The sequence below is a fragment of the Mesoplodon bidens genome (genome assembly GCF_964165515.1).
Source record: "Mesoplodon bidens genome assembly, chromosome: 7".
In the NCBI taxonomy this organism is placed as follows: domain Eukaryota; kingdom Metazoa; phylum Chordata; class Mammalia; order Artiodactyla; family Ziphiidae; genus Mesoplodon; species Mesoplodon bidens.
The window spans coordinates 88,962,801-88,986,928 of record NC_138164.1 but is presented as its reverse complement, the minus strand read 5'-3'; the positions used below and the strand labels follow the sequence as shown (position 1 = coordinate 88,986,928).

The window sequence follows — 24,128 nt, the reverse complement described above, 5'->3', positions numbered from 1 at the left end:
TTCCCTGAAGTGGATGAGAGACAAACTTCATGGTAGTTAATATAAAAGAAAAAAGATTCATGAGAAGAATAGCTTGAGGAATGATTGGTTATGGGAAAATATAGCAGAAAAATATACTCCAGTGTCTGGCAGGTCATATATTCTGTCAAAATGAAAAGGAAACTGATTTCGATCCTATCCTTTTAGTATGATCAGAAATAAGCAGCACATTAGTGACAACTTTTAGTATGGAAACAGTAAGAAAAACACCAAGTTATGATTTTAGAATTATGGCATGTTTGTTACATGTTTGTTACAAGTTTACTTGTAAATTAACCAGTCATGGATGCTAGCAGAATATATTATTCTGTATGTCACAGAGGAGGCTAGGAAAAGGCAAACAATTCTTTACTGTCCTATTTCTTTGGAGAGCAAGTCCTCAAGAAATAATATTTCCTACAGGTAATTTGTATTGGAGAAAATAAAAAATTTTAATTTAAATTTGGAACTGATTGCCATTAGAATAGGACACAGAACTTTGAATAAAACTGCAAGTCCCTTCCTTATTTTTAGACCAATAGTTGGAATCTGTTTGAGGACTGCACACCTAGATCCTAGATATTTTCCCTTGTTTGGTTGCATAATTAGGTACTCACTAATATTTTCTGCTTTCCCAACTTTTCCAGTTCTTGGTCTTAGAGGTGCGTGGATTGATCAGCTGTAGATTTAGAGAATGGAAACAATAAGAGTGAATATCAGGGACATGACGAAAGAGATTTTAGAACATTTCTTGTACATTAATTTGTATAGTAAATTATTTAACTTGGTCCTAAAATTACTATCAAAAGGAAAAACCTTATAAAATTTCTGTGTAGTAAACAATCTGTTTAGAATGAAGGTTGTAGTCTATGAGCTCCTTCTTTCAAGAAAAATTTCATTGTCTTGTATTTTGCTCCTCAGTAGATCTGTAGGAAAAGACCTTATTACTTTGAAATTGCACAGGAATATTGAAGTCTACTCCACTTTCATTGGTGATTTGGAGAAAGAAAATTAAACAAGAAGCTTTAACTGGCACAGTACATGTATGCATCATTTTTATCACTGGCATCATCTGTATCTGCACAGTTTATTCAGACAAGCAAAATCATAATGGTCATTTAAAGGAAGCTATGTATATAGGTACTCAAAAGAATAAAAGAAAGCTTCTTGTTTTGATTCTCAACAGGACTTAAAAAGGTTTTCTAATGACATACATTATGGTATATATTTGGAGACCTGTCTCAACATAAACACTTTTATACACATGCCCGTGAATGCACACATGTACACACACATGTGCACACACACACACACACAGAGACACACATGGCATATTATGTTGCAGGTTGTCCGAGCACTTTTCTTTTCTGAATTCCAATTTTTATCTCCTCCACCTTCTTAAACATTTGATCTAAAACAAAGCTATCAGATTAAATTAAAAAGAAAAAAGAAAGTGACATCATGAAGAGAATTTAATGGCCATTGTCAGTTTTAAGTGTATTAGAACCCCAGACTTGGCAGGATTTTTCTTTTTTAATAACGTGAAATGAAGCTGAGTTAGGGGACCTGGCTCTGTCTGGTCTATGTGGAATCACTTGGGAACCGTCCAGCAAAATATCTCTCAGAGAACAGCATGGTGTTAATACTGGGTGCCAACCCAAGACAGACACAAAGGACCCCTTCGCTCTTCACCAATAAGCCAACTGTTAAAAGATTAAACCATGTTGTGGAGATAACAAGAATTTAGGCACTGGCAGCAGGTGCTGTACAAAGAAGCAGTTGGCAGTACGATTCTTCTGTCTGACATTCCAGTCAAAACAATCTTCTTCCCAGTTTCAGAGGAGAGTTTTGAGTGTGATGGCAACTTGGAGTTAGGAGGTTGACTAAGAGTGCTACTTTAAATGCCATGTCCTGTGGTGGATGGATTAGTAGAATATAGTTTACCATTGTTCAGAAACTGCGGGGGATTCCCCTCCAGAATCAGTCACTACTGGCTAACTGGGGAATACACAATCAAAGAGCTGTAAATCAAATCTGCTTATGTGGTGGGGTTGCTGTATTTTTAAAATTTTATTTTCACATATAGGAGTCATATGACATTTTCTTCTCTAAAGAAGTAACTATCTTCCATTGTAGAATAATTATAGATAATTATAGAATAATTATCAAATATATTGGTCATACCCTTTTGTTATTGCCTGTTCACACTTGTAAAACATTACCTTTTAAATTATTATTTAACTTTTGTTTTTTAAAAAAATCACTTGCTACTCAACAAATATCTAGTATTAGCAAAGGTTTAGAATAGACTTTTCAATATTAGAAAATGATTTTAACTGTTATTGAAGCAACATCATTTACTAAGTTTAAAGCATAAGTTGACATATTCCCATAATCCTATACAAATAAGGATTAGCCCTTTAAAAGTTAGCATGATTATTCAGGGAAAGTGATCATATAAGTTAGGAGATAAAATTTATTAAATATGAAGGAGTAGAATTCTGACAGATGACATGAATGACCGTTAATTTGACAATCAGGTCTAAGTGAGAAATGCTAGAAGGTGCACAATACGTTTGGCGTTTGTCATCTGATTAAACACATGGGATAGAGATGCAGTATCTCCCCAGTCAGCCCCCTCCCATCCATTCCCACAACTGTCACTGAAGTCTCAGCTCCTGTCCCTTTATTCTTATGAGGTTGTACAAACTCTCAACTGTTCTCCCTGCCTTTGATCTCTCCATTGTGCAATCCATTATGTTTACACTGGCCAGGTCAACCTTTCTAAATCTTCTGTAATCCAGTCCCTCCTGCTTGAAAGCTTGAAAGCCCTCCTGACACCTAACTCCATAGCCTTACACTTGACTACTTCTAAGTTTGGCCAAATTTACCTTTTGAGACTACCAATAAATCCTAAGGTGCATTGATTATACTATTTTCCTTTGCTTGGAATACCTTTTTATTCTTCATTACTCCTGTCAAATTGTTTTCATCCTTCAAGGCCTGGTCCGGATGTTACCTCTTTCAAGATGCTTCACTTTTTGTTGCTCCTGCAGAAATGAGCCTACCATTCTTTGCATACTATAGCACTATTTAATCAAACATATGGAGCTTTACATGAAATTGTGTGTGTTATCGCCTCTACAGTTGTAAGTTTATTTAGGGCAGGAAAAACGTTTTATAATATCCCATGCCACACAGTCCAGAGCCTTCCACATCAGAGCTGGTGCTCAACAAATATTAATTGAATTGAGTTTAATAGATTGAACACTACTGTTTCAAAAGAGACCTTCTCAATCAGAAACAGTGTTCTAGATTGTTTTGGGTAAGTATGTTGAGGAAGGTTAACTATCAGACTGTAAGTTAAAAACATGCTTCTTCTCATGGTATAGGTGAACCCCAATATTGTTCTTCATGCCTCTGTTTCCATCAGAAAGTGGAATTTCTCAAGTGGTGAAGAGAGCAGTGGGACTCAGATAGCACCATCGACCCTGTGGCCTGCAGCCAGTGTGTGGCTGATCACAAAGGTATCCAAGAATGTTTGCTTTCCCTAAGTAACTTCCTGGGCTCACTGGCTCACTGTGCTGCTCCAGTTCCTGATGCCCTCATGCACACAAGCATGCAAGTGAAAGCATATCAGTTGTTGACTGTCATGAATCTATGCTCTGCTCTTGGTTTGTCTAGTGTGGAGGACCCCGACGTGAGCATTCAACTCAGTTTTTGGTGTGTTGATTAGTTAACACTCTAGAATGTATTTAAACCTAGCGCAGAGCTTAGGTATACTCTACAGACTCACCATTTTCATGAGATTTGTCTGAATGTCATTTGCTTCTGCTCCTTAGTCTTCATTGTTGAGGTTCACAGAGCTTGGTGGATTAGCACCATATAGTGATGGCATATGGTCTTAGTAAGGATAGTTTTAAAAGAAATCCCTGAGTATAAAATGTGAACAATGCCTAATATATTTTATTCCTGTGTATTCGCACTATTTTTTAAACTTTATTCTTATACTATTGAATCAGACTTAAACTGAGAACATATAATTGTTCTCCTCTTCCCTCTTGCTATTGAAATACGTTTTGTAATTGCCACCAAATCTTTGTGTCTGGAAAGAGATGGTACAGCTTTTATCTACCCTTCTTGTGCCTCCCTTTGCCCCCTCCCTGGAGACTATTTTTGCTTCTTTTTAGGACTTCCATGGGTGCAGAGTCACCCAGGCAAGGTTGCTGCTACTTAGTTTAGGGGGTAGGAGAGATTGAAACTATTTTCTCATATGAAATTTTGGATTGCCCTTAACTTTTATTTTTGCTTTTCTGGGAGTTAAAAACAAAAATATAGAGTAACTAAGACACAAAGGTACTAAGAAATATTATTCACTTCATAGACAAAGGCAGAATGAGATTAGATATTTCTTAAATCTGCTTCCAACCTGGAGACTCTATTAACTACTAACCCTGAGTTGTGTTTTATTTCTGATTTAGTAATAATATCTGCCATTTTGTTAAACATATGCTAAGCATCTTATACACATTTATTATCTCATTTAATCTTATAAAAACTATGCAGGTTTTCATTATACAGCTGAAAAAACTGAAGCTAGTAGCTGTTAGAGGAAAGATTCTTGGTCTGTCTGACCTCAAAACTTATGCCATTTCACTGTAATATAAAACACTGCTCTATATCTGACCAATTTATGAGCACTGATGGAAGTGTTTTAGTTTTAGGACTGCCACTGAACATTTATGTGACCTCAAGTAAGTCACATACCATATTTGGGCCTTAGTCTTCTGGTAAAAGAGTTGGACCAGTTGATATGGAAGGTTGTTTTCCCAGATCTTATATTCGTAATTCTATGGTATCTGTTCATAGAATTTCATGATATCAGAAAACCTATACTTGTCTAAAAATTTTCCTAAACTAATTGAAATGCTTGATGCAAAGAGGATGAGTTTTGGAGTTAGATAGATCAGAATTAGAATCCTTTGTGTGACCTTGGGAAAGTTACTTAGCTGAACTGAACCACAGTTTTCTTATATATAAAGTGAAGTTAGTCACACCTGTCTTGCACAGTTGCTGTGGTGATTAAATGAGAAAATACGTGTGAAGTTCAAGCGTACAATCTGGTATACAGAAAGTGTTTAATAAGTGGTGATTCTTTTTTCTTACCCCAAGGTAAGAAGGAGTTCCCTTTCTGTATAGACAAGCATGTTCAAAAGAGGATTCCATTCAGGGCTTATTTGAACAAAAATTTAGAAACATATATTTTTCCTAAGTCATTGTGTAGTTGTTTTCCACACAACAAAAACGTGAGAAATAAAAGTCACATGCTAAAAGAAAACAATTTTGAAAATCTTTAAAGGTTTAAAGTTCTCTCCTTTTTTTCAAAATAAATTATTTTACCTGTTCTTAACAGAGAAGTTTCCATGACATAAATCCTCAATATGTGTAAATAAATTCCTAAGTGGTTGTCACTTATTTAAAATTCTGTGTTGATTCACCAAGTAAGAAAATTGTTAAATGGCCGTTCAAACAATGTTCTCAATCAATTTCCTTATCTGAGAATCCTAACATTTAAAACAAAAGCAGTTCATAAACCACCTTAAAATGTTTAACCCATGGTATTTACACCCAGAGTAAAACTTTAAATTGGTACAAAGGTTAAGGATTTGTTTCAATCTTTTCAGTTCACTGCACTCTTTTTTTTCTGTGCATACATATTTCAAGTAAGCTCTGTAGTTATACGTATAACAAGTGACACGTGATGGATCCCAAATTGCTGCACTGTGAAATACGCACAGAAAAAAAGGACAAATGAAGATATCAAGGTCTGTTTTATTTTGCACTGAACTGTAAAATGCCACCCTTGTCCGACAGAACATCACTGATTCTGAGCAGGGCTCACTGACTGCTAAGTTGTGGGTAGTGTTTCACTTTTGGCAACTGTTAATATCCGGGTTTATCCAGGCATAATGACCTCACTATTTGTGACACATTGTTGAATTTTCTGGTTCTGTTAACTTATTTAGACCTTTCTCCCCCTTCTCTATTCATTGGAAGACTGGAATGATCCTGAGCCGAGTGATAACTCAGGGCTGCCTAGCTATTGGTCATCCAGTCAGAGTCAAGGCCACTGAGGGAACATCACTAGAAAGATACAAATTAATCCTACAGAAAAGGTAATGTTTATGAGCCATTTACCTCAAAACAAGAAATGTTAATTTCAAGATTCCCGAGCAGTCAGATCATGATGCTTCCTGCCTTAGATGGAAATTTCATTAGGTTTTAAATTTATTTTCAAAATATCGATATTAATTTTTCTGAAATAAGCTTGAAAGTATATGCCACTTAGTTTGATAGTGTTTCTTAGATATTTTTAGAAGTGAAAAGTTGGTGTTCAGTATGTATCTGTGTTTTAGACAAGCTGCTGCTTTACTCTATAATTATTGAAACTCCTTTCTTTATATCCATTTTGGTTATTAATTTAAAAATTTAATGTTCTATATGTATTCCTAACCTTTTCTCCATCTTCTGAATGTGAAATATTGAACAGTGAAAGAAAAATCAAGGAGACAAAAAATTGCTGGCTTGTAAGGTACCAAAAGTGCCATTCCTGTTTGTTTTTCTCTGACTTGGTAAGATAAAATTAAAAATAGATTTAGAAGAAAAAAATAGCAATAAGGAAGAAAGGTGATTTACCTTTCCTAAATGCTTTCTTTTTTCTTTTTCATTTGTCTTTTGATTTTACCTAGTGTTGACAAAAACAAATCCTGTTGTACTTCTAGACTTAGAAAGCTATTAGCCAACTACTTCTGGCTGGCTAGACATTTAGGATGTGCTTAGGGCTGAAAGCAGAACAAGGGCATTTAGGCACCAGAGAAACTGGCTCAGCCACAAATACAGAAGGGAAATTTTCTCTAACATGCAAAGCAGACTGTCCAAAATTACATAATGGCTGGGAATGTGATCTACAGAGTCAGATCTCTAGAGTCTAGAATTCTTACTCTAACAGTGACAACAGCAAATGCCGAGCCAGACACTATTTTAATTTCTCGATACCTCATTGTTACATGTACTCTTAACAACTACCTGATAAGGTAGGTGTCATTACTATCATTATGGGTGAGGAAATTGAAATATAGAGGTGTTAATCACTTACTTGAGGTCATAACTACTAAGCAATTGGGGCAGAATGCAAAAATTAAGTAACCATAATCTATAAGTCACTCTTGGCCACAAAACTACACAGTCTGTAGGCCAAAATCCAGTGAAACAACTGCCAGTGAGTGCCAAATGTGGTAGTAGATACCTCAATGATTGAGTAGGGTACATTAATTGAGAAACCCAGGCAGAAGGATGAGGGAGACAGTAGCTTGCTATCTCATAAGCTGGCCAGTGCTAGTAGAGTCCTAAACACACAGTTCCCAAGAAGGGGCAAGCAAACTCAAAGCAAGTCCCAGTTGATGTGGTGCTATATTTGGAGTAGGTAATAAGAAAGATTTCTGGGGCAGAGTCAATGCTGTAAACTGGAAACACACAAAGTGTCAACTTGCAGTAATGACAAGGGCAAACCATGGGACACGGAGACAGAGATGCTTCAGCTCACTTAGTCCAGAGTTATAATAAAGAGAAAAATCTATCAGTTGTAACTGACCCAGAAATGATGCAGATTATAGAATTAATACTCATGTCATTAAACAGTTGTTATCATTGTATTCCACATATTCAAGAAGCTAGAGGAAAGAATGAACATGTTAAATAGAGACACAGAAGACAGATAGCAATAGAAACTATTCACAATTGAAAGCCAGAGAAGAAAAAATAATATATTGAAAAAAAAAATGAACATAGCATCATGATGTGAAAAGTGCGATGTGAAAAGCTTCATATGGCCTAATCTCTGAATAATTAGTCTCTGAAGGGAAGAAGCAGAGAACAGAAAAATGTTGGAAGAAATGTTGTCTGAAAAATTTCCAAATTTTGTGAAAACTATAACCCACACATCAAAGAAGTTCAACAAATTCTAAGCACAAGAAACACAGAGAAAAGAAACCAAGGACGATCATAATAAAACTGCTTAAAATTAGTGATAAGGGGAAACATCTTGTAAGTACACAGAGAGAAAGACATTTATTATTTACAAGAGGAATAAAGATAAGACTGACAGCAGATTTCTTGTTGGCAACAATAAGAGTGAGAAGAAAGTGGAAGAATGTCTTTAAAAACTGAAAGAAAAAACCCCCCAACCTGTCAGTATGGAAATCATCTCCCAATGAAAATATCTTTCAAATATTAAGGCAAAATAAAGACTTCAGATATTATTCACAAACTGAAAGAATTTGTCACCAGCAGACCTACAGAACAAAAAATGTTTAAGGAAGTCCTTCAAGCAGAAGAAAAATGGTATCAGATGAAAATGAAGAGCACGGGGATAAAAACTACATAGGCAATATAAAGACCTAATTTCTTATTAAGTTTCTTTAAAATATAATTTATTGTTTAAAGCAAAAAATAATTTTATTATGGAGATAAAAACATGTAGATATAAAATATATGAAGGCAACAGTACAAATGCCAATAAGAGAAATGGAAGAAAGGGTCTTTTTTTTTTAATTAATTAATTTGTTTATTTATTTTTGATTGTGTTGGGTCTTTGTTGCTGAGTGCAGTCTTTCTCTAGTTGCGGCGAGCAGGGGCTACTCTTTGTTGCGGTGCATGGGCTTCTCATTGCAGTGGCTTCTCTTGTTGTGGAGCACAGGCTCTAGGCGTGTGGGCTTCAGTAGTTGTGGCACGCACACTCAGTAGTTGTGGCACGTGGGCTTTAGAGCGCAGGCTCAGTAGTTGTGGTGCATGAGCTTAGTTGCTCCGTGGCATGTGGGAATCTTCCCGGACCAGGGCTCGAACCCATGTCCCCTGCATTGGCAGGCGGGTTCCCAACCACTGTGCCACCAGGGAAGCCTGAAGAAAAGTTCTTATATTGTCAAGTGGTATGATATCAACTGAAAGTAGACTGGTAAGTTAAAGATGTTTATGAGGGACCCTGAAACTAAAATAATATAACAAAGAGTTATATGTCTAACAACCGAAAAAAGTTGATAAAATGAAATAATTAAAAAATACTCAGTTAATGTGAAAGAAGACAGATAAAGATTGAAAGGGAAACAAAAAACAGTTAGGACAAAGAGAGGATAAATAACAAGATTGTAGATTTAAACCCATGTGTCAAAAATTGCATTAGATGTAAATAATCTAAACAGCCCATTTAAAAGTCAGGCACTGTCAGATTAGATAAAAAAGCAAGATCCATCTATATGCTGACCTACAAATAACCCACTTTTTTAAAATCCATTTTTAAAATTTGTATTTATTTATTTTGGGTTGTGCCATGTCTTAGTTGCAGCCGGTGGACTCCTTAGTTGTGGCATGTGAACTCTTAGTTGTGCCATGCATGTGGGATCTAGTACCCTGACCAGGGATCGAACCTGTGTCCCCTGCATTAGGAGGTGAATTCTTAACCACTGTGCTACCAGGGAAGTCCCAATAACCCACTTTAAATATAAAGACACAATAGGTTAAAAGTAAATGCCTGAAAAATGTATGCAATGATAAAACTAATCCAAAGAAAGCCAGAATGGCTAAATTAATATCAGACAAAGTAGACTTCAGTGCAAAGAATATTCCAGGGATAAAGAGGGTCATTTCATAATGATTAAGGGATTAGTTCATCAAGAAGACTTAGGGCTTCCCTGGTGGCGCAGTGGTTGAGAGTCCACCTGCCGATGCAGGGGACACGGGTTCATGCCCCGGTCTGGGAAGATCCCACATGCCGCAGAGTGACTGGGCCTGTGAGCCATGGCCGCTGAGCCTGCGCGTCCAGAGCCTGTGCTCCGCAACGGGAGTGGCCACAACAGTGAGAGGCCCGCATACCGCAAAAAAAAAAAAAAAAAAAAAAAAAAAAGAAGACTTAGCAATCCTATATGTTTGTTCACCTCATAACACAGCTTCAAAATACATGAAGTGAAAGCCAATAGAACTGCAGTGAAAAAGAGAAAAATCTACAACTGTAGTCAACAATAATAATATCCTATTTCAATAATTAATAGAACAAGTGAGGAAAAATCTGTAAGGATACAGAAGACTAGAACAACACTTGTTGATACTTATAGAAGAATGCACTCAATAACAGCAGAAGACATTCATTTAAAGTAACAGTATATTAAACAGAATGGACTATATTCTAGCTATAAAACAAGTCTCAATACATTAACAGAATTTACATATTATAAACATGTTCTCTGGCCATAATGGAGTTATATTAGAAATCCATAGCAGATAGCTTTCACAACAAGGTCCTACTGTATAGCACAGGGAACTGTATTTAATATCCTTGTGATAAACCATAATGGAAAAGAACATAAAAAAGAATGCATATATGTATAACTGAATCACTTTGCTGTAAAGCAGAAGTTAACACAACAGTGTAAATCAACTATACTTAAATTAAAAAATAGCAGATAGCTTTCTGGAAACCCCCCAAATATTTGGACAAAAGTAACACATTTCTAAATAACCCATGGAGCAAAGAAGACATCAAAATGGAAATTAGCAAGTATTTTGAACTGAATGAAAATGAAAACACACATATTAAAAACTGTGGGATGCTACTGAAGTTCTTAGAAGGAAATTTATATAAGTGCATATGTAAGAAAAGAAGACTGATATCAAATCAATGACCTCAGCTTCCATTTTAGGAAACGAGAGTACGAAGAGCAAATCAAACTCAAAGTAACCAGAAGACAGAAAATAGTCAAAGTTCGAGTGGAAAGCAATGTAACAGAAGACAGGAAAAAAGAGAAAAATCAAGAAAACCAAAAGCTGGGTTTTTGTTTTTGTTTTAAAGATTAAAGAAACTGATAAACCTCTAGCCAGACTGTTCAGGGAATAAAGTGAAAGGACACAAATTACCAGTATCAGGAATGAGAGAGTTGATATCACATAGTTATTAAAGGAATAATAGGGAATATTCTGAACAAAGATGTGCCAATAAATTTGCCAACTGAGGTGATAAGGACAAATTCCTTAAAGGGCACAAACTACCGGTGTCTACTCAAGAAGAAATAGGTAACTGAATAGTCCTGTATCTCTTAAAGAAATTAAATTTTTAGCTGAAAACCTTCCCACAAAGAAAACCTCAGGTCCAGATGGTTTCGCTAGCTTCACTGGGGAATTCTACCAAACATTTTAGGAAAAAATAATGCCAGTTCTCCATATTCTCACACAGAAAATAGAAGAAGATGGAATACTTCCCAGCTCATCCTGTGAGGCAACATTACTCTGATAACAAAAAACAGGCAAAAAGACATTACAGGAAAAGCAAATCATAGACCAATATCCCTCATGAACATAAATGCAAAAAAATCTTCACAGTTTAACAAATTGAATACAATAATATATAAAAAGGATAATATATCATGACCAGGTTGGGCTTACCCCAGGAAAGTAAAGTTGATTTAACATTCGAAAATCAATCAATGTAAATCACCATATTGGCAGACTGAAAAGGAAAAAATCATGAACATCAAATTGATATAGAAAAATCTTTTAACAAAAGTCAGCATCCCTCCTAATGAAAACTTTCAGAAAGCTGAATAGAAGGGAACTTTGTCAGTATGACAAAGCTCATCTATGAAAAACCTGCATCTAACATCATACTTAATGATGAAAGAGCAAATTGTTCTTCCTAAAGTCAGGAACAAGACAAATTTGTCCATTCTCACCTATTCAGCATTGTGTGGAAGCCTTTAGCCAGTATAACAAGAAAAGGAAAAGAAATAAAAAACGTCTGATACGAATTGAAGAAATAAAACTGTCTTTATTTTCAAATGGTGTGATTATCTATGTAGAATATCCTATGTAACCAACAAAAAATTTCTAGAATTAATAAATGAGTTTAGCGAGTTTGAGAGCTTGAAATCAATATATATATTACTTGTATTCCTATGTACTAGCAACAATTTTAGAAACTGAAATTTTAAAATACCAATTACAATAATATCAAAAGTATGAAATACTTAAATATGAATCGGATAAAATATGTACAAGACTTGGTTATTGAAAACTACAAAACATTGCTGAGTAAAATTAAAGACCTAAATAGATGCAGGGATATACTGTGTTCATGGATTGAAAGACTACATAGTTATGATGTCCGTTCTCCTCAAATTGATCTATAGATTTAATGCAATCTCAATAAAAAGCCCAGCATGTTCATTTATAAAAGCTATCAAGCTGATTTTAAAATCCATATAGAAATACAAAGTACCTAAAATAGGCAAAACAATTTTCAAAAAGAAGAAAAGAATGACCTGACCTCGACTTATTATAAAATGATAGCTGTGAAAAATGGTGTGCTGTTGGCACCAAAGTAGACAATTAGATCAATAGAACAGAATCGATCATCCAGAAATATATCCACACATATATGATCAATTGAGTTTTGATGAAATTGCAAGAGAAATTCAGTGGAGAAAGGATTTTTTTTTTGACAACAGTGATGGAACAATTGGATATACATATGCAAAAAAACCCTTTGATCCATATGTCATACGATAAACAGTAATTAACTCAAAGTGGATTATAGGTTTAAAATGTAAAAACTAAAACTGAATATTTTAGACAAAAACATAGGAGAAAATATTTATGATCTTGTATTAGTCAAACTTTCTTAGATATAACATCAAAAGCATGATCCACAAAAATATAAATTGATAAATTGGACTTCATTAAAATTAAGACTCTTCTCTTTGAAGGACATTGTTAAGAGAATGACAAGACAAACTACACACAAGGAGAAATATTTTCAAATAATATATATTTGAAAAATACACACAACTCAAGAAAACATGGGCAGATAAATGATTTGGGCAAATACTGTAACAAGGAAAATACATGGTTGGCATATGAAAAGATGCTAATCATTAGGGGAATGCAAAATACACCTAAAATGCAGTACCACTACATATGTAATAGAAAGTCCACTGTTTAAAATGCTGACCATACTGAGCGCTGGTGAAGATGTGGAATAACTGTAACTCTCATAATTGGTACATGGTTTCAACATTGTTGGTAGAAATATAAATGGTTCAGTAACTTCGGAAAACAATTGATACTTTCCTAAAATATACACATATAGGTGTGTATATATATAAAATATACATATATATGTACAGGTGTGTGTGTGTGTGTATACACACACACACACATGCACACATATACAGGTATATACATGTCTGTACCTTATTGCCCGGCCACTCTGAGAAATATATTTAAGGGATATGAAAGCATGTGTCCTTATGAAGACTTGTACATGGGTGTTTATAGCAGCTTTATTACTAAAGCCAAAAGTAAAAACTGGAAACAACCAAAATGTTCATCCATAGGTGAATAGATAAATTATGGTGTATCATATAGAAAATATTACTTAGCAATAAAAAGGAGCTAACTCTTGGTTCACACAACAATGTGGGTGAATCTCAAAATAATTATATTAGGGGAAAGGAACAAAACCCGTAAAAGCATATATATTGTTTGATTCCATTTATATAAAACTTTAGAAAGTGCTAACTAATCTAGGAAGAAGATCTGTGTTTGCCTGGAGATAGGAAGGTGGGGAGGGACAGGAGGACGTGATTACAAAGGGTCACACAGAAACTTTGGGGGTGATTTTTGGGGGGTGATGGATATGGATGTCCGTTCATTATCTTGATTGTTGTGATGCCTTAACATGTGTAGACATGTTTCAAAACTTATCAAATTTTACACTTTAAATATGTGCCTGTCAATTGTATAATATTTTATAATATTGTCAGTTACTTCTCAATAAAGTTGTTTCTAGAAAGTACAAAAAAAAAAAAAACCTGAGGAAAAAACAAACAAAAATCAAAATGATGGGTAAGGAATAACTAAGTGGTTATTTTAGAGGGAAATGGTGAGGGAAGACTACTCAATGTGATCCGTAGTCAAGGTAAAAATGGCAGGTGGGGCTTCCCTGGTGGCGCAGTGGTTGAGAGTCTGCCTGCCAATGCAGGGGACATGGGTTCATGCCCCGGCCCGGGAAGATCCCACATGCCGCGGAGCGGCTGGGCCCGTGAGCCATGGCTGCTGAGCCTGCACATCCGGAGCCTGTGCTCCGCAACTGGAGAGGCCACAACAGTGAGAGACCTGCGTATCGCAAAAAAAAAAAAAAAAAAAAAAAAAAAAGGCAGGTGTTTGGAAAGGTTATATGTAGCTTGATGAACATGTTCTTCATGCCCAGGGTTCTCCCTGGGCTCACTGGATACTGAAGCTAGTGCTGTTGTGGTGATAGGTCCCTGAGGTTACTTCCTACTCTGGCCAGGATTGTCATGGAATTGGGTGGGACTGAAGCCACAAACTCAATGTCCTTGTTGCCTGTAGAGAAGAGAGCTTGGGAAAGGAAAAAGATGATAAAAAACAAAAAAACCCAAAAAAAACTGTAGTAAGTTTAACTTGAAAAATCTCTATTTTCAAGAAAAGATTTGGTTTAATTTAGAAAGGAAAGAAGAGAGCAAGGAAGAGAAGGAGGAAGCTAAGATGGGCAGGAAAAAAGGAGGATCCCTACCTACGTAAATGAGGACTATTTGCCTTTGTACTGATGCAACTTGCCTTTATCTGAGAAACAAACTCTAAGGGCCAGGACTTTTAGAGCTCACTCACCTCTGGGTATATACTTTTGAATATGTTTATCTTTTCCAGAGCATCTGAAGTGCCTGTGTGGTTTATTATTTTTTAATACAACCATATTTCATTATATAACAATAAGTACCCTCGTGTGACAGCAACTTTTAGAGACAAAATTTTTTCCTGTTCTCCCAAGTAGTATAATGTGATTTTAACAAAAGCTATGAATTAAGACATTGCCTTTTATATGCTAAAAATAATAGAACTAACACTTAAAGTAGCAACCTGACAACTCACAAAGAATATTGTATACATATCATGCCTCATTAGTTCAGTTATGTCTCATTTGGTGTCACTCATAAGGTGTCATCCTTATTCAATGTAGCAAGTGCTTGCACATATTTGTCTTTTTAATATTTTTTCTGTGATGTGTATCTGACCATGAGTGAATGAAAGACAAATCAATGTCATTATCAATTGATCTCAAAATCATAAAAATTATAAAAATCATAGACCTCAAAATCAAAGATGCTTCTTTCTAAAAGATATTTGGGACATCAATTAGATAAACCAATTGACTCAAACATTTTTTTAGGCCATCATTTAATCTTGATTTTGCTTAACTTTTAAAGAATGTGGGTTGTAGGATCTAGCCTTTCGTGTTAAATTCATAAACTATTGGTAATTGAAGCAATACACACACACACACACACACCACACACATCTACACACAGAGTTTTGATTATAGAGAGTAAAAACTAGGGACCTGTAGACTTTGTTTGATCTGCACATTATTATAATATTTTTAATTAGTTATGAGCTTATAGAAATAGGGAGATTTCATACACAAAAATTACATACTACTGGCCTTTCTTGAAAAAATCAGAATGTGCAACACTGAACTTTCGTTCTCTTATGACACCCAAAATACAGGAACAGATTCCCCCTTTGGATGGAACACATACCCTCCAGTTCGCTATATTCTCCACCATTCCTAGTAGCAGCCCTCACGTTAGCTCTAGCCTGCTTCATTTATCTCTATTACCTGTCTGGTAATCTTTGTTGTCTTCCTTATTTCAATGTTAATCTTTCAGTTATGGGTTTTTGAATTTACTTTTTTTCCCATTTAGGTCTTACTGGAAATTAAATGATAGCTGGCCAACATTAATCTAGACTAGGCTAAACAAACACTGCTTTAAGGACACCATTAAATACAGCCAACAAGAGTAGCTGTGTAATGCTAGATGCCAAGATGGAAAGACAGACAAGTAAACTGATAGCACATCACTAGGTAATCAGAGATTGAAAATCATCTCCTTTTTCAATTTTTAAAGTTTAGGAGGCTAAGAGTTGGATTAGAGTGACAGACTCTAGCAAGTACATAATGTAGAAAGAACTGTTTACCATGCATTGGACTTTTAAGTAATATTCAGACATATAGCTAACACAATTAGAAATGTCAACATCAAATAGAAAATTGTCCATGTGTAATTTCACAATGTGTGAATTGATTAATGAAATTTCTTTTCTCTACTCTTACCCTGTTAATAATCATGGAGGGGAAATCCCTTTCAACTTTCTCTATAGATCCTACTTTTGGTCCAGATAGCATTGAAAGACACCAGAGCCATATGAAGCTGCCTGGGAAAACAGATTTGTAGTTGTGAAGCATGACGATGGTGTTCCTTATGGTGTTCCTTACAGTTAACTGGGAAACGATAAGCATTAGCCTATGAAATTTCCCCCAAACTGAACTGTGGGGATGGGCTGCCTTCTTGCTCATACCATCTGATAAATGGAATATTTCAAAGGAAAAAAATGTGTGTACACACACACATGTTTTATAGACTTCTGATAGGAATACTATAATGTACATGCATGCTCAGTGGGGTTATACGAGCAAACTTCCCAGGCAGTTTCCTCACCTGTAAAGTGAGAGTGACCAAATAGTTTTGGAAGTCATATGCTTTCAGAGAAGGAAGGACTCCAAAGAGCATCTACTCCAAACACCTCTTTAATACTATAGTAGTAGTTTTGGTATTGGTGGTGGTGGTTGTGATTATGATGATGATAATGACAATACCATTATTATTATAAGAAATTCCACGGCCACTACAGACTAAGTGGCCTATGAAAGGTCACGTATCTAGTTAATGTCAGATCCAGGACCAGAACTTAGGCCTCTCATCCTTAGTTCAGCACATGCCGTGATCTTTATGACTTTGATTCTTGGATAGAATACTGCTCCTTTTTCCCTCCTCTCATTATTGATATTGTTATGGATTTTTAAGAAACTTTTGTTCTTGTTTCTTTATAAAAAATCTTTTCAGTTTGGCACTTGCTGACCAAGAAGAGGAAATTCTATTACATCATTCTCTAATTCAGTCCCATATGAGCAATGTTGAGTATTAAATCTAAATTTGATTTCTTTGTATAGAAAATGTCTTGAAAAATAAACAGATGCACTTTTGTTTGTAGGAATTTTATTTTTTAAAGAAGTTATTATACACTAGAATGATATATTTCTCATCCTGCACCACAATTGAGATTTGTTTTTTTATAGCTTCAGTATAATTAAAAGGTGACATTTATAGATATATATAGACTCCTGATTGGGAAAATTACTAGTAAGCTCAAAGGGCTTATAGATAATATAAAACTACATGTTGTTAGTAAAATTTCTTAGGAAAATATATGCTTGAACAGAATTTAAGCTGTGATAAAATTTAAGAAATGCTAGGATATATGTATTTCTTTCAGTATTATTGATTTTCTTAACCAAGGTATAGTTTATGTTCTTTAGCTATCTCTAAGAAGATCTTTTAAATCCCCTAAACTGTCATATATTAAATTCAAAACATTTTTCATGATGGCCTTATTATTTTTAGAGTGATAACATTTTGACACCTTATTCACATTTCTCTTAACTGAAGTATGGCTGATTTACAATATTGTGTTAGTTTCAGGTGAACAGCACATTGATTCGGTTTTTTTTGCAGATCACATTTCTATTATTCAAAGATATCTTTATCTCCTATCATATACTTGGCACTGTGTTCAGCTCTAAGGATACATGTGATCTCTGCCCTCACACTGTTGCCAATCTGGTAGACATCTCTCCTGTTGTATTAATCTTTGAGAAAAGGTGCTGCAAATTCAGAAAATGAAAACTGAAACCGACATAATTTATGTTTGTCTAATCATTTTATCCTCAAGCTAACACTATAATCCAATTAAAAGACAAAATTCAGAATTTTACAGATTTTGACCATTAACATCACTATATTATGAATTGCAGATGTCTTACATAGACCACAAACATCCAAATTCCCCAGAATTCTTATGATTGGAATTACTTGCAATACCTGCTAATGCACATTTCTGGGGGTCCAGACCTTCAGAATCAAAATCCCACAGGACAGGGACCTGGAGACCATTATTATTAAGCACCCATCCCAACATGCCCAAGAGTTTTTCACATTTTCTTATATAACCTGGGTGTAGGTGAAAGGCTAATGTGCACTGAACCACTTTTGGACTGCTGCCTTTGCGTGTTCTGCCCAGATCATACAGCCCCTTGTTTTAGAATAGAGCATTAACTGACACCTCTTATTCTCAACCACTTATGCTTCTGTCAAGTCTCAGAGGCCGTAGGAAAAGTCTTGTTTAACATCCCATTACACTTAATTTAATTCATTTGTCCTCTCTTTGTAAGGTTTCTAAATATTAATGAATACGTGATTAGTTAGTTTAGGCATGATTAGCTTCATCACATTTTAGTTTTTCTTTCTTACTCAGACTTGGCTCAGAAAATCTGACATTCTATAATAAAATTTCCTGGCTGTTTCAGAAACAGGTGCCTGAGGTTCCTAATGTTTCATGGTATCTTTTCCCATCCCATCCTCTCAAACCTTATATTTAATTAAGCCCCCTTCTTCCTGTCTCACAAAGGATCATTTTTGGGGATGGAAATTTCTAGAATATTCTTATTGATCCTATTTATTCTCTAAAACTCTTATCACTGTTGCCATTGATTATACACATACACACGTGCATGCGCGTGCACACTCACACACCCCACAGCACTTTGGGTACCAAAGAAATCAGTTGTCTTAGGAAAGGCTTTAGCTGCTGAGGTAGCAGTAATGGTAGTAGAATGGCAGAATCCTCAGAGTGTGTGCAGTCCTCCTGCCAGGCTGTGTGGAAAATGCTACTTCTACTTGAAACCTACAAAACATTTCAGTGTAGAGAAGAGTCGTCAATCTCTAAATTACATTTTCATTACAGACATAAAGGAGATGATTCTCAGAAGTGGGTGTTTGGAACTGACGGTTGCATTTATTCTAAGGTAAGGACTATAAGCACAGCTTTATTCCTAATTTTTTCTTTTTTCAGATTCTTATAAAATGCACTGTCTATTGTTGAGATCAAGAAATGCTTTTTTCTGAACAAATGATTTCACTCTTCCCAGAAATGTAGAATTTAACTCAGTTTAACTCAACACTTTCCTCTGAGGTTTTGCTTGACTTTAAAACAAGTTTTCCAAAGCCAACTATAGTTTTCTCTAATTCATCGCTATGATACAACCTAGCATTTTCGGGCATCAGTTTCCTTTCTTCTATTTTTAAAATAAATTTATTTTAAAAAATTGAGCTATAATTGACACATAACACTGTGTAAGTTTAAGGTGTACAACATGCTGCTTTTTTATATATATTGCAATACGATTACCCCATAGCATTAGCTAACACCTCTATCATGTCACATAATTATTGTTTCTTTTTTCTGGACTATAATCACTCTGTTGTGTATTAGATCTCCAGAACTTATTTATCTACTCTTTGCAAGTTTGTGCCCTTAAACAACATCTCCCGAATTCCTCCACCCGCCCCCCAGCCCCTGGTAACCACCATTCTTCTCTCTGTTTCTTCAAGTTCAGCTTTTTCAGATTCCACATATGATATCACACAGTATTTGTCTTTCTCTGTCTGACTTAATCTCACTCAGCATAATGCCCTCAAGTTTCATCCATATTGTCATAAATGGCAAAATTTCCCTCTTTCTCATGGCTTAATAATATTCCATTGAGTGTGTATGTGTGTGTGTGTGTGTGTGTATCACATTTTTTTGTGGTAGGCCATAAATGGTATCTTATTTTATTTATTTTCTTTCCAGTTTTATTGAGATATAGTTGACATACAGCACTGTATAAGTTTAAGATGTACAGCGTACTGATTTGACTTACATACATCATGAAATGATGACCACAATAAGTTGAGTGAACATCCATCATCTCATGTAGACACAAAATAAAAGAAAAAAAATTTTCCTTCTGATGAGAAGTTTTGGGATCCCAACTCTTAACAAGTTTCATGTATAACAAACAGTAGTATTAATTATATTTATCATATTGTGCATTAAATCCCTAGAACTTATTTATGTGATAACTGAAAGTTTGTACCTTTTGACCACTCCTCCCTCTCCCTACTCTCCACTTCTGGTAACTGCAAATCTCATCTGTTTTTCTATGAATTTGTTTGTTTGTTTGTTTGTTTAGAAGTATAATTGACTACAACCCTATGTTAGTTCCTGATGCACAACATAGTGATTTGATATTTCTGTACATTACAAAATGATCACCACTATAAGTCTACTTACCATCTGTCACCATACAAAAATATTATATTATTATTGACTGTATTCTTCACACTGTACATTTCATACCTGTGACTCATTTATTTTGTAACTGGAAGTTTGTACCTCTTAGTTTCCCTTGCCTGAGGAGACATATCCAAAAAATATTGCTAAGACTGATGTCAAATAATGTACTGCCTGAGTTTTTTTCTTTATTCCTTTATCCATTGATGGACACCTAGGTTGCTTTCATATCTTGGCTATTGTGAGTGATGTTGCAATAAACATGGGAGTGCAGATATCTTTTTGATATCCACATCAGCTTTCTTATTTATTAAAATGAAGAGCTTGACACTTTGGAAAACTGGAAACATCTACTAAAGTTGAGCATGTTTATGCAGCCCAGAAATTCCCCTATTAGTTTAATGCTAGACAGAAATAGTTAACATATCTTAAGGAAAAATATATCTACCAAAGTGTTAACAGCACTAATTGTAGTGCCTCAGTGTGGAAATTACTGAAATGCTTATCAGCAGAATGGATAAATAAATTGTGGTATATATATTCAATGAAATACTATATAACAGAGATGGAAAACTTCTGTAAAGGCCAGATATTAAATATTTGGAGCTTTGTGAGTGATATGATCTCTGTCCCAACTTCTTAACTCTGCCTTTGTAGCATGAAAGCAGCCGTAGAAAATGTGTGGCTGTCTTTCAATAAACCTTTATTTACAGAAACAAATGGTTGGTCATATTTGGCTCATGGGCCACAGTTTTCTGACCCTGGAGGATAGCAATGCCTATGGACAAATTACAATTACATATAACAATATATATGGGCCTCGCAAATATAATGCTGAACAAAAGAAACCAGGAGAATACACAATGCATGACTGCAGTTGTTTAAATTTTAATGCCAGGCAAGCAACAAATATATCATGTTACAAGTCAGGAGAGTGGATATAGCTGAAGGAGGTTAAGGAGTGAAAGGGGCCATGAGGAGCACTTAGGTGTGTTGTTCCCTTTCTTGACCTGGGTGGTTAGTTAAACAGGTATTCACTATGTGAAAATGGGTTGAATGTACACTCATGATTTTTGTATTCTTTTGTTATGTGTATTGTATTTGTAATTACTATGTTATACACCTGAAGCTAATGTAATATTGTAAGTCAACTATACTTCAATTTAAAAAGTTTGCTTTAATAAAATGAGATTGTCCTTGAGTTCTCAAGATTTCCTTCCTGTTCTGTGATTCCAAGTCTGAATGGAATATTAATCATCAAGATTTAAGAGAGGCAGGGGAGGAGCTTCAAGATGGCGGAAGAGTAAGACGTGGAGATCACCTTCCTCCCCACAGATACATCAGAAATACATCTACATGTGGAACAACTCCTACAGAACACCTACTGAACGCTGGCAGAAGACCTCAGACTTCCCAAAAGGCAAGAAACTCCCCACGTACCTGGGTAGGGCAAAAGAAAAAAGAATAAACAGAGAAAAAAGAATAGGGACGGGACCTGCACCAGTGGGAGGGAGCTGTGAAGGAGGAAAGGTTTCCACACACTAGAAGCCCCTTCGCGGGGAGAGACCGCGGGTGGCAGAGGGGGGAAGCTTCGGAGCCGTGGAGGAGAGCGCAGCAACAGGAGTGCAGAGGGCAAAGCGGAGAGATTCCCGTACAAAGGATCGGTGCTGACCAGCACTCACCAGCCAGAGAGGCTTGTCTATTCACCTGCTGGGGCGGGCGGGGCTGGGAGCTGAGGCTCGGGCTTCGCTCGGAGCGCAGGGAGAGGACTGGCGGCGTGAACACAGCCTGAAGGGGTTAGTGCGCCACGGCTAACCGGGAGGGCTGCTGCTGCAGCCACCAAGAAGCCTGAGTGCAAGCACAGGTCACCATCCACACCTCCCCTCCTGGGAGCCTGTGCAGCCCGCCACTGCCAGGGTCGCGTGACCCAGGGACAACTTTCCCGGGAGAACACATGGCGCGCCTCAGGCTGGTGCAACGTCACACTGGCCTCTGCCGCGCAGGCTCGCCCCGCATCCATACCCCTACCTCCCTCCGGCCTGATTGAGCCACAGCCCCCAGTCAGCTGCTCCTTTAACCCCTCCTGTCTGAGCGGGGAACAAATGCCCTCAGGCTACCTACACGCAGAGGCAGGACTAAATCCAAAGCTGAACCCCGGGAGCTGTGCGATCAAACAAGAGAAAGGGAAATCTCTCCCAGCAGCCTCAGGAGCAGCGGATTAAATCTCCACAATCAGCTTGATGTACCTGCATCTGTGGAATACCTGAATAGACAACGAATCGTCCCAAAATTGAGGCGGTGGACTTTGGGAGCAATGATATATATATATATATATATATATATATTTTTTTTTTTCCCCTTTTCTCTTTTTGTGAGTGTGTATGTGTATGCTTCTGTGTGTGATTTTGTCTGTATAGCTTTGCTTTTACCATTTGTCCTAGGGTTCTGTCTGTCCTTTTTTTTTTTTTAATACAGTTTCTAGCACTTGCTGTCATTGGTGGGTTTGTTGGTTGGTACATTTGCTCTCTCCTTTCTTTCATTTTTTTATTACTTTTTAATTTTTTAAAAATTTTCAATAATTATTTTTTATTATTTATTTTAATACCTTTATTTTATTTTTTCCATTCTTTCTTTTTTTCTCCCTTTTATTCTGAGCCGTGTGGATGACAGTGCTCCAGCCAGGCATCAGGCCTGTGTTTCTGAGGTGGGAGAGCCGAGTTCAGGACATTGCTCCACCAGAGACCTCCCAGCTCCACGTAATATCAAAAGGTGAAAGTCTCCAAGATATCTCTATCTCAATGCCAAGACCCAACTCCACTCAACGACCAGCAAGCTACAGTGCTGGACACCCTATGCCAAACAAATAGCAAGACAGGAACACAACCCCACCCATTAGCAGAGAGGCTGCCTAAAATCATAATAATGTCACAGGCACCCCAGAACACACCACCAGAGGTGGACCTGCCCACCAGAAAGACAAGATCCAGCCTCATCCACCAGAACACAGGCACTAGTCTCCTCCACCAGGAAGCCTACACAACCCACTGAACCAACCTAAGCCACCGCGGGCAGACACCAAAAATAACGGGAACTACGAACCTGCAGCCAGCAAAAAGGAGACCCCAAACACAGTAAGGTAAGCAAAATGAGAAGACAGAGAAACACACAACAGATGAAGGAGCAAGGTAAAAACCCATCAGACCAAACAAATGAAGAGAAAATAGGCCGTCTACAGAATAATGATAGTAAAGGTGATCCCAAAACTCAGAAATAGAATGGAGAAAATACAAGAAATGTTTAACAAGGTCCTAGAAGAACTAAAGAACAAACAAACGATGATGAACAACACAATAAATAAAATTAAATATTCTCTCGAAGGAATCAATAGCAGAATAACTGAGGCACAAGAACAGATAAGTGACGTGGAAGATAAAATAGTGGAAATAACTACTGCAGAGAAGAATAAAGAAAAAAGAATTGAGGACAGCCTCAGAGACCTCTGGGACAATATTAAACGAACCAACATTCGAATTACCAGGGTCCCAGAAGAAGAAGAGTAAAAGAAAGGGACTGAGAAAATATTTGAAGAGATTATAGTTGAAAACTTTCCTAATATGGGAAAGAAAATAGTTAATCAAGTCCAGGAATGGCAGAGAGTCCCACACAGGATAAATCCAAGGAAAAACATGCCAAGACACATATTAATCAAACTATCAAAAATTAAATACAAAGAAAAAATATTAAAAGCAGCAAGGGAA

At 36.3% G+C, this 24,128-nt stretch overlaps 1 protein-coding gene across 1 annotated transcript in view; it reads left to right on the top strand.

The window, feature by feature from the left end:
* DCDC1 (doublecortin domain containing 1) overlaps positions 1-24,128 on the top strand; it is a gene marked incomplete at its 3' end in the record, with an annotated part of 485,061 nt that overhangs the window by 285,011 nt on the left and 175,922 nt on the right. The window contains 4 exon segments of the mRNA XM_081241118.1: positions 3,411-3,545; positions 6,045-6,059; positions 6,061-6,194; positions 19,000-19,060. Coding sequence (XP_081097244.1) covers positions 3,411-3,545; positions 6,045-6,059; positions 6,061-6,194; positions 19,000-19,060 — 345 coding nt within the window.